The 12500-nt window shown below is 40.5% G+C and overlaps 1 protein-coding gene across 8 annotated transcripts in view; it reads right to left on the reverse strand.

Annotated features, from left to right (window-relative positions):
* The window catches only part of golga2 (golgin A2), a 60530-nt gene that overhangs the window by 36273 nt on the left and 11757 nt on the right, over positions 1 to 12500 (reverse strand). For all 8 annotated transcript variants that reach the window (XM_079815411.1, XM_079815410.1, XM_079815407.1 and 5 more), the window contains 6 exons: positions 12479 to 12500; positions 11986 to 12045; positions 1432 to 1512; positions 626 to 664; positions 481 to 543; positions 137 to 230 (listed from right to left, as the gene is read on the reverse strand). The exon at positions 12479 to 12500 is cut by the window's right edge and continues 42 nt beyond it. In XM_079815411.1, coding sequence (XP_079671537.1) covers positions 137 to 230; positions 481 to 543; positions 626 to 664; positions 1432 to 1512; positions 11986 to 12045; positions 12479 to 12500 — 359 coding nt within the window. The remainder of the gene's footprint in view (positions 1 to 136; positions 231 to 480; positions 544 to 625; positions 665 to 1431; positions 1513 to 11985; positions 12046 to 12478) is intronic.

The raw sequence follows: 12500 nt of genomic DNA on the forward strand, positions 1-12500 counted from the left end.
CACACCACTCTCACACACCACTCTCACACACCACTCTCACACACACCACTCTCACACACCACTCTCACACACACCACTCTCACACACACCACTCTCACACACACCACTCTCACACACCATTCTCACACACACACACCTGTCTTCTGTCGTGCTGCCTGCTGTGTGTAGGACAGGGCCGTCTGTAGCTCTGATTTTTCAGACACCAGGATGCCGATGGTCTGAATGTGAACCTGAATGAGGAAACACACCATTAAACTCACACAACTTCACGTTTGTATAACAGCACTGACATTAACAGGGGTTTTCAGCTTTGAAAATATTTTATGTAGATTGCATTTGTGCCACAAAACCAGCTAAAGTACCAAAGATATAAGACCAGATTGAAGAAAACATGGCCAAATACTGCATCATATAGTCTTAGAGTGGTTTTATTGATCAGCGAATCAGACATGACTACAGTACAGCATAACATCTGTTCACCTGTAGCTGCTCACGCATCGCCCCCTGCTCCTTACTGAACTTCTGCTCGAACGCTTTACGCTCCTGAGGAGAAGACAAAACACAATAAGAGTCGTCGCACATTAACAAACGAATGAGAAATATAACAACACTGCTGGCCGCTGACCTTCTGTAGTTGATCAGAAAGCTCCTGAGACTGCTTCGTCTGAAAACACAGAACAACACGGCACTCAAGGCTGTGCTAGAACATGAACTAAAGTACATTCACAATATAGCATGACCGCTTATATGCGAGTATCAAAACGTGTCTGAGAGAGTGAAATATCAGGACACAAATGTGTATAATGACATGGGTATTACAAAAAGAGGGTGAAATATGAGGACGTTCCCCATGTCCTCACTTTTCAAAGTGCTTATAAATCACAGAATGAGGTTTTTTTCACAGAAAGTGAATTGCACAGTCTCCTGTGAGGGCTAGGTTTAGGGACAGTGTGTGTGTGTGTGTGTGTGTGTGTGTGTGATGGGTAGGTTTAGGGGCAGGGGCAGTGTGTGTGTGTGTGTGTGTGTGTGTGTGTGTGTGTGTGTGTGTGTGTGTGTGTGTGTGTGTGTGTGTGTGTGTGTGTGTGTGTGTGTGTGTGTGTGTGTGTGTGTGTGTGTGTGTGTGTGTGTGTGTGTGATGGGTAGGTTTAGGGGCAGTGTAAGGGGATAGAAAATACGGTTTGTACGGTATAAAAACCATTACGCCTATGGAATGTCCTCACATTTCACAAAAACAAACGTGTGTGTGTGTGTGTGTGTTTGTGTGTGTGTGTGTGTGTGTGTGTGTGTGATAGAGAGAGTCTGAATAAATGCTAATCATATGTGCGTTTAATAATACGTGACAATGGCAAGAATGCATCCAGTGTGAATGTCTCCTCAGGTATCAGAGGACGATCAGCCATGAATCATGCACACACACACACACACTCTCACCAGTGTCTCGAGTTTAGACGAGAGCTGGGAGTTCGTCAGGGCGCTGGAGTCCAGGGCGGCGGACAGCTCTTGGTTACGAGTCTGAGAGAGAGAGAGAGAGAGAGAGAGAGAGAGAGAGAGAGAGAGAGAGAGAGAGAGAGAGAGAGAGAGAGAGAGAGAGAGAGAGAGAGAGAGAGAGAGAGAGAGAGAGAGAGAGAGAGAGAGAGAGAGAGAGAGAGAGAGAGAGAGAGAGAGAGAGAGAGAGAGAGAGAGAGAGAGAGAGAGAGAGAGAGAGAGAGAGAGAGAGAGAGAGAGAGAGAGAGAGAGAGAGAGAGAGAGAGAGAGAGAGAGGATGAATGATCAAAAGTGACTTATAATTAGTGCTAAGACACACACACACACACACACACACACACACACACACAGGGTGTGTGTCATATCATACCGTCCACCATAGGGATGGAACGATTACAGGTTTCACGATAAACCACGATAAAATGTACTGACGTTAGAAATATCGTTTCAAATTTAATTAATTGTGTGATTTATCACGATTTTGAAAACTCGTGGTAAATCCTGTCCAGTCAGCGTCAGTCTGAATTGTTTACCGTTTGTATAACCACACAAATATCAGAGTTAAACTATAGATCAAGCGGCCCCTCCTGCAGTTTCTCCTGAAGCCGATACTGAAGTGAGTTAAACTGCAGTTCATGGACTGGCCACTAGAGGCAGACTCCAGAAGGAGCAGAAGCTCATTGAGCTCATGTTAAAATGGCCAACTTTACAGCAGAAGAACACATGTTTACAGTCTGGGACAAAGAGTGGGTTTGGTCTGTACGGCTAATGTTGCCCTTCATGACGACTGTGAGGGGGTGAATTTATTTATAACTCATTCGTTTACATTATATAAAGCCTTAAAGCTCTGCATAATTAAGGGCGTGGCCACTTTGAGTGACAGGTGGATTGCCGTTTGTCTGCTGTCTGTTAGTCGTCACATCAGCTCCGCCCACATCCCGCCTCTTTGCCCATTGTCAGTTTACGCTTCAAAACAAATTTTTATTGAAAATTGAATAACTACAATAACCCTGTTATTTATTTTTGATAACAATAATAATATTGTCTGTCGTAAAACCATGGTTAATTTCTGTAAGGTATATTCACTATGTGTGTGTTCATAGCCCTCAGCTGACACGTTTTTTTGAAGGACAGCATAGGGCAGGATGTGGAATAGTGTGTTTTGTCAGCAAAAAAAGTGGCTTTTTATCCGATTAATCGGAAAAATAATCGACAAACTAATCGATTACCAAAATAATCGTTAGTTGCAGCCCTAACCAGGGTTCACTCCGAGCAGAATCGATATTTTAGCGTTTCCGTTTTTGCGTTGCACATTAAACATTACTGTTCCGAAAAAATACCGGTTAATAACGTTATTTTAATTTAGCCTACACTATATACAAATATGTATAAATAAAGACTTTAACTGAAAAATAAGGTAACACGTGATATTTACACTTGAACATTTATTTCATAACATTTTTAAAACCACAACATAAATACCTGCATTATTACAAAGCATAAACAGCTGGAAAAATATTGACCTGTTTTAATGGACCGTTAGACAATCGAAAGTGGCTTATGCCGAATTCTTTTCAGAAGAGTGATAACATTCTTTGTACATAACTTTTTTTTCCAACACGACTTGTTTTAAAAATTATTAGGGCTGTCAAAAGATTAATCGCAATTAATCGCATCCAAAATAAAAGTTTGTGTTTACATAATATATGTGTGTGTACTCTGTTAATTATTATTTATATATAAATACACACACATTCATGTATATATTTAAGAAATATTTGCATGTATATACATTTATATAATCTATAATATATATATATATATAAATATAAATGTTTTATATATAAAAATAAATTTTTTCTTAAATATATAAATGCTTGTGTGTGTATTTATATATAAATAATAATTAACAGTACACACACATATATTATGTAAACACAAACTTTTATTTTGGATGCGATTAATCTTTTGACAGCCCTAAAAATTACATGAATAAAAAAAAAAAATCATTTCAAAGCAAACACTGCGCAATCACATAATCAAATTCAGTCGGCTAATAAAGCGCGATCATTTAAAGGGGTGGTAAAACACATTCTTTTGAAGGCTTGGCTGTGTTTGTGGGGTGCACTGTAACATGTGTTCATGCTTCGTCTTATTTGTCATATATTTGACCTTTATTCTACACTGCTCTGTCCCTCCTTGTAAAACGGTCTGATGCTTTCCGGGTTGTATGAAGCCAGTCCCTCAAAAATACGCAGTGGGCTCAGATTGGTTCGCTGGCCCAGTGTGTTGTGATTCGCTAACCGCAGTGCACGTCGGAAACGTCACGCCCCTTACCGGAGGCTGTTCAGTATTAGAAACAACGCCGTCAATAAAACCATATGAGCCCGAATCAGACCCAGAACATTTGAGTGAAGATGATCGAGCAGAACCTGTTCAGTCCTCGAGAGTAAAGACTGCGGATCTATAGTGATCGCTACTGAATGGCACTTTAACTTTTGTATTTTTAGAACGATTATAGCCAAATATCTGTCGCAAGAACTAACCCAAAACAAACACTAAGCACTGGCTTTAGTAAGTTAGCCAAATCACACACAGAACCATGTTTAGCATGCCTGTAGATAAACAATACATAAAAGCTCTAATCAAAGAATTATTTACACTAATGCCAGGTTCGCTGTTGAGATTTTAACGTTAGTGTTTGTAACGTTAGGTGTTCGTCGGATATCGTTAAGTATGAATGAGCATTTAACAGACTGGTTTGCAGAACAGTGTTGTCATCTGTTTACTTCCTTGCTACAACGTACAATTAACCTATTACAGGAAAACACATCGATGAAAAATAAATCAGACTTACAGGTTGTGGCCCGTAAACAGCTTCTGTTTTTAAATCCAGCTTTCAGGTCAAGCCGTTGTGCAAATCCTGTATTGAACTCGCGAAGTTTGTGGAAGTTTGTGTTGTCCTCCATGAAATGTGCAGCGCGCGCGTCGTGCATCCACGCACCGGCAGTGTTTTTTTCACGCAGCTGACGTTGTGCAAATCTGGCATTGAAATCGCGAAGACGGTGGATGTTTTCCTCTGTTAGATGTGCTTAGATGTTAGATCTCCTCTGCAGGGAGCCCTGCGCGCGCCTGATTCCCCGCTGACTCAAACACACGTGCATATAACATGCTGTATGTTAAACGCTCTGCAACGCACCCCCGTCCCTATGAAGGCTGAACAGAGCAAGTACCCCAGACCTGCAATCCGGATGAAAATAACAGCGTTTCCTCGGCATTGCGGCAACAACACTCCAGCCTAACTATACCACAACAGCGCCGAGATACAAAATGGCCTCACCCCCCCCTTATTTAATATTCTCAGAGGAGGGGTTTATGTAAATATTGGGCCTGGTGATGTCACAAACCCTGGAGGAATGTGTGTAGTCGCCTACTGGCCGTTTGCTGTAGTTCTTAGAAACTGATTTCTTTAAAAGCAAATATCTCCCTTTGCTTTAAACTTTGAACGTTGTAACTTTGCAGATGTTGTTTATGCTCAAGCAGCAACATTACACGCTAGCTAAAGTTAGAATAGTGAAATCGTGGTTTACCACCCCTTTAATGCAATATAACATTGTAAAACTACAACAAAATGTATACTATTTAATACGAAGCATCAACAGTCCATTTGGAAAACATTGACCTGTCCTGTATTGGCTACCTCAAAGACTAGAAAAGTGTGCGATAGTTGCTAGTACTTGGATAGGCTTAAACGGTTTTCGTTTTCGTTCCTTGAACCGGTTCAGAGCCCTGGCCCTAACTAATAATATTACAAAACATTTCTATTTCAATTAGGGCTGTCAAAAGATTAATCGCGATTAATCGCATCCAAAATAAAAGTTTGTGTTTACATAATATATGTGTGTGTACTCTGTTAATTATTATTTATATATAAATACACACACAAGCATGTATATAATTAAGAAAAAATATTTTTATATATAAAACATTTATATTTATATAAATTAGATGTATATACAGTATATACATGCAAATATTTCTTAGATATATACATGCTTGTGTGTGTATTTATATATAAATAATAATTAACAGAGTACACACACATATATTATGTAAACACAGACGTTTATTTTGGATGCGATTAATCGTGATTAATCTTTTGACAGCCCTAATTTCAAATGAATGCTGTTCTTTTGAGCTTTCTATTCGTCAATCTATTCATTTTTAACATTGACAATAATGAGAAATGTGTGTTGAGCATCAGATCCTCATATGAGAGTGATTTCTGAAGGATCATGTGACACTGAAGACTGGAGTAATGATGATTTGATCACAGGAATAAATGACACTTTACTATATATTCACATAGAAAACAGCTGATCTACACTGGAGGATTATTTCAAATTTTTACTGTATTTATTGATCAAATAAAAGCAGCTTTTATAATAAACGAAGGCTTGTTCTGTCGTCAGCCCTTGTTTGTGAAGGTGAAGCAGGAGATCATGTGAGAACGCCAGCACTGCAATAACGCACATACTGAGAGATTCACTAATTACTAGAGGTGTAACGGTACACGTATTTGTACCGAACCGCTTTTGTACAGGGCTTTCGGTTCAGTGCACGTGTGTACCGAACGGTTTCCGAATGCCATCTTTAACAGTCGGCTTGTTTTAAAGGGTTAGTTCACCCAAAAATGTAAATTGTGTCATTAATGACTGAGCCTCATGTGGTTGGACACCCGTCAGACCTCCGTTCATCTTCAGACACAAATGAAGATAGTTTAGTGTAAAGCTGATGCTGAGAAAGGCTTCAGATAGGCCTCCATTGGCATTCAGTACATTTACACTCACAAGACCCATAAAAGGCACTAAAAACGTCGTTACAAAGTCCATCTCACCACAGTGACTCTACAATAATCTTACGAAGCGACGACAATAGTTTTTGTGCGCAAAAAAAATCAAAATAACGCCTTTATTCAACCTCTTCTTGTCTTCCGTGTGTGTCTCCACGACGCATGCGCGAGAATATGACGCAGATCCGCCGTTCGGGAATCCATGAAATACACACTTTAGTCCCATTTTGAGAACTACGCCGAGACCTAAAGCACGATCAATGTAGAATTAAACAGCTTAGACACGCACGTCTTCCTCTGCTTGTAAACAAATCTCTTCTGGGTCATGTGTCCGAACGCCGGATCTGCGTCATATTCTCGCGCATGCGTCGTGGAGACACACACGGAAGACAAGAACAAGTTGGATAAAGGCGTTATTTTGATTTTTTTTGCGCACAAAAACTATTGTCGTCGCATCGTAAAATTATTGTAGAGCCACTGTGGTGAGATGGACTTTGTAACAACGTTTTAAGTGCCTTTTATGGGTCTTGTGAGTGTAAATGTACTGAATGCTAGGCTTGCTACGATAGTCGGTGTTGCCGGTGTTACCGGTGTCCAGACTCAACACCGGTTACATCACTTGCCCACCGTGGCACCGCCCACCGTCTTTTTGATTTTTTTATAGTAATAAAATAATTAAGTTCAGTTAGAGAACAGACAATACAAATAAAAACTGAACGTATCTGCTTAATAAAGCAGGATCCGACCGTGAGTCTCGGCAGCGGCAGGAGTCATTCATCAGATTTAAGAGTGAGGAGCTGACTGAGATGATCGCGGAAGATTTGGTTTCAAAGCGAAACGTAAAAGCGCCTATTTAAGGGAGTTTGTCATTTCTTTTGTTGTTGTGTTTTTATCATTAAAAATAATAGACTAATGAACCCACAATTCAAGCAACCCGCAGCCGAATTGGCGCTAATTCAAAACCGAAAGTTAAATGTGCACGGCCGCACAGAGTCCGCATTGTTTACTTTCGCCTAGCTCCGCAGTGCGAGCCTCCGCTACGCTGACTGCGCGCATTTATTTTTGCCGCGCGCACCCTCGCGCTCGTGCGGGCGCTTCGAGTATAAACGAGGCTTTAGGGACGAACTGTTATTCATTCATGGCGTGCATCTCAATCATAGACTGATCAATGCTTGATCAGTGCCCTGACTACTGAACTAGGGAACTGATTGAGACGCACCCATGGCCTCACAGAGCGCGCATTTACAGACGAGCTGTCATTCACGTGGGTGAATACGCAACACTGGCGCGTTTTCAGTTCAGAGCGGTCGTGTGCATGTTACTTTCGGTTAGATAGAATTAGTGATTTAAAAGCCTCCGCCGGTGATACCGGTATTACCGGTGTTGTCACACATCAATTAACCGGTGGGAAAATTTCCTCACCGTCACATCCCTACTGAATGCCAATGGAGGCCTATCTGAAGCCTTTCTCTGCTTTCAACTAAAATATCTTCATTTGTGTCTGAAGATGAACGGAGGTCTGACGGGTGTCCAACCACATGAGGGTGAGGAATTAATGACGGAATTTTCATTTTTGGGTGAACTAACCCTTTAAGCGCGGAACACACTTCAATCCGAGCTCCCACACGAACATATGAAGTATTCAGTCCCTTTTATCACGAAATTTAAACGATAAATGCCGTTTTGACCAGAGTTAATTTCGTTGACGAATAATTTGTGTCATAATTTTCGTCAACGACCTTTTTTCACTGACGAGAACAAGACGATAACTAAATAAAAACTAGTGTTGGATGACAAAAACTATAACGAAAACCTACTGTCATTTTCGTCAACAAATAAAAACGAGATGAAAATGTTAGGGAGGGTCGATTAGGGAAGAGATGGGGTCAGAAATGATATATCTGGTTTAACAGATGCGCATATTTGATCTGAACTGATCTAACCGCTGGAAAACACACAAACATCCCCAATCCAGCTCCAGAGCGGCTCAATCAATCAATAACACACATTTATGCCAGGCCAGTGTTTATGAACTAACTGATGAATAATGACAATGTTTACTTTACGATGTTTATATAGTAATATGTTTTAGACATATTTTATCTCCTCATCTGAACTTGAATGAGCTCCTGCCACTGCAATAGAGGCGCAGACATTTCAAAATAAGAGTCCTGGTGTATTTCCAGCTTGTTTATCATTAAAAGTCACGCATTATATATTCGTTTTTGCTTACACAATAAACTGAATTTAATTACATTCCCATTTAATTCATAGTCAGGAGGAAAGACCAGTATTTGACACATATTCAATAAAGTATCAGGGTTACAACAGTTCACTAAAACCATTAAAAAAAATCTTCATTACTTGAAATTAAATAAATGTTAACTGAAATTAAAAAAATAAACAAACTTATTTGAAGCTTTAGCTTAACCTGATATGGCCTACTGACTAAAACAGAAATACAAAGTTATAAAAACTATATAGATGTTTAAAAAAAAAAAGTGAATTGAGCTCTTTCGTGTATTTTTAATGTCAAAAACAAAATGATGTCAAAATGTCAGTTCAAGTGACAGTCGGTTATGTAATACTTAAATGCTTAATGTATTACAATTTAACTAAACTCATTAGATTTTAGTCAACTAAAACTAGACTAAAACTAAAAACAATTCAGGCGACTAAAATATGACTAAAACTAAATGGCATTTAAGTCAAAAGACTAGGACTAAAACTAAATCAAAATTTGCTGTCAAAATGAACACTGGTTTTGACGCTCTTTAATGTGGCGTGACTGATCACTGTACACACAAGATTGGTATACACGTTTCTAACTTCTATAGCATTTGAAGAGAACAACTTACAGTCACAGAACCAGCTGTAAAGTGTTCATCTAGGTGTCAGGTATTCATTCATATTTAAAATATGAATGAAAATATGGATATGCATTATTTCACTAGGATACTGTTTGGGCTCATACACAAAATATGCTAGATTTAAATGCGTCATAGCTGATAGATCACTGATGAGAATATTGCTTGAGAATATATTTACAGAGATAATTAGATATTATATTTACACCAAATTATTATTAGTATTTATGCGTTATGCGTTGCTATTGACGACGGCCATTATAAGGAAGGAGATCCAACAGAATAGAATCTAGCTTAAAAAAAAGTGCATAGCGCTGCTTTAGTTATTTGTTATTTGTTGATTTTCAAATATAAAACTTGTTGAAATGTTTTAAGTGTGTGCATCTGCTCTTTTTGAACACTTTCATCTCGTTTGAAGAAAACCGTGATAATATTGATAACCATTATAATTTGGGTCACTATTAGTGATGCACCGATCATGATTTTACATGGCCGATTCCGATACCGATTTCAGTTTTTGTTTTTTTACACAATAAAAGAATGAAAGTATAGATGAACAAGATGTTTATTTGGTATTTAACAGGCTCAATTGGCTTTTGGCTAATGAAAAAGGAAATTGAATTGGAAATTAAAAGGCTGAAAGGTGAAATTAAAGGCAACAACTGCATATTCTGCAATCCAAACAAAGATGTTACTTAAATCAGCATTTGTTTTTAAATTCAGTGTAAAGAAAATAAGTCTTTACCAGTGAAATTAAATAAAACCAAAGTATATTATTGTTCCAAAATGTTAAATCATATAATGTTTAGTGCAACGAAAAAAACTAAGATGCTACAACAGGTGCTTTTTAAATCAAATTAAGTCAATGTAATTTTAAGGTAAAATAAAAGGTAACACTTTAGAATAATGGTCATTAGTTAACATTAGTTAATGTATTAACTAACATGAACTAACCATGAGCAGTACATTTGTTACTGTATTTGTTCATCTTTGTTAACGTTAGTTAATATAAATCCAGCTGTTCATGGTTTGTTCATGTTAGTGCATTAACTAATGTTAACAAGATTTTAATAATGCATTAGTAAATGTTGAAATTAACATTAACAAAGATTAATAAACGCTTTATAAGTGCAGTTCATTATTAGTTAATGTTACTAATGTAGTTAACTAATGTTATCTAATGACCATTATTCTAAAGTGTTACCAAATAAAAATGATCATCCTATAGGCTACAGAACTGATCGTATTTCATTTCTAAAGTGCATGCATGTTCTTCTTTAGGCTACAAAAAGAAGTATTTCGGCTTTGTCACAAGTTAGTCTGTTTCGTTCTCATCCGATCCAACACGTGAGAAGCTGAGCTGAACAAACGCTCACTCTCTGTGCTTGTGCATGTGCATGTGCATGTGCATGTGCATGTGCATGTGCATGTGCATGTGCATGTGCATGTGCATGTGCATGTGCATGTGCATGTGCATGTGCATGTGCATGTGCATGTGCATGTGCATGTGCGGAGAGGTAAGCTCGCGCAACTCCAGCACTCGCGCAACTCCAGCACTCGCGCAACTCCAGCACTCGCGCAACTCCAGCACTCGCGCAACTCCAGCACTCGCGCAACTCCAGCACTCGCGCAACTCCAGCACTCGCGCAACTCCAGCACTCGCGCAACTCCAGCACTCGCGCAACTCCAGCACTCGCGCAACTCCAGCACTCGCGCAACTCCAGCACTCGCGCAACTCCAGCACTCGCGCAACTCCAGCACTCGCGCAACTCCAGCACTCGCGCAACTCCAGCACTCGCGCAACTCCAGCACTCGCGCAACTCCAGCACTCGCGCAACTCCAGCACTCGCGCAACTCCAGCACTCGCGCAACTCCAGCACTCGCGCAACTCCAGCACTCGCGCAACTCCAGCACTCGCGCAACTCCAGCACTCGCGCAACTCCAGCACTCGCGCAACTCCAGCACTCGCGCAACTCCAGCACTCGCGCAACTCCAGCACTCGCGCAACTCCAGCACTCGCGCAACTCCAGCACTCGCGCAACTCCAGCACTCGCGCAACTCCAGCACTCGCGCAACTCCAGCACGCTCGCGCCACTCCAGCACGCTCGCGCCACTCCAGCGCCACTCCAGCACGCTCGCGCCACTCCAGCACGCTCGCGCAACTCCAGCACTCGCGCAACTCCAGCACTCGCGCAACTCCAGCACTCGCGCAACTCCAGCACTCGCGCAACTCCAGCACTCGCGCAACTCCAGCACTCGCGCAACTCCAGCACTCGCGCAACTCCAGCACGCTCGCGCCACTCCAGCACGCTCGCGCCACTCCAGCACGCTCGCGCCACTCCAGCTCGCGCCACTCCAGCTCGCGCAACTCCAGCACGCTCAACTTCAGCTCGCGCAGGAAAGCGGCTCTTCATTCCCTTCAGCATCTCGTCTCTTCCCTCAGTTCTCCAGTTTCCGTTTGTAACACACAAGTGACATGTTCGCGAATGATTGTGATATAGGCGTATGTGCACGCAGGTGCACTTCCGGAAAAATCGGCAAAAAACCCCCCCAAAAAAAACAGTTCTGGTTTTTGACCGGTCAACCGGTGCATCCCTAGTCACTATAATCGTGATGTGAAATTTCCATACCGTTTCATCCCTATATACATGAGGATGCAGTGCATCGTGGTATCGAATTGAACCGAATCAATGCCATGATAATCGTAATCGAACCGTGAGACCAGTGTAGGTTCACACCCTTTACAAGCAGAGGTGAATTAATAGTAAACGTATGCAATACCTCCAGCTCCTTCTCGCTGACTGGCGGTGGATCGCCGTCTCCATTGATGTATGTTGAGGACTGGATTTGGCCAAAGATGGAAATAAAAACAATTAACATTTACACAACACAAATGATTTAACAATCTTGAAATGGTTTGATATGTGGCAAGTGTAAGATAACCATTTATCAGCTTCTATCATGCATAATATGTTTATTTTTTTATTTTTGAAACTCTCAAAGCATGTAAATGAACAAATATTGTTGATTTATCTAACTAAACTCCGATGGTTCCTCCCAAATGAACCAAGATCAAATCAAATATAAATATTATACATAAAAAATAAAGAATAGATAATGTTATTTCCTTAAAAAAAAATGCATTTGAATCTAAAAAATAAAATGCAAATCCTTCTGAAATGACTTTTCTGCTGATGTAACCGAGCAGGGCAGGAAATAACATCATAGCATCCCAATCCAGCCAAACACAGACAGACAGGTGGGCGGGACTCACGTCAGACAGGAGTCCATTGAGC

This window comes from Gobio gobio (genome assembly GCF_949357685.1).
Source record: "Gobio gobio genome assembly, chromosome: 4".
NCBI classification, from domain to species: Eukaryota; Metazoa; Chordata; class Actinopteri; order Cypriniformes; family Gobionidae; genus Gobio; species Gobio gobio.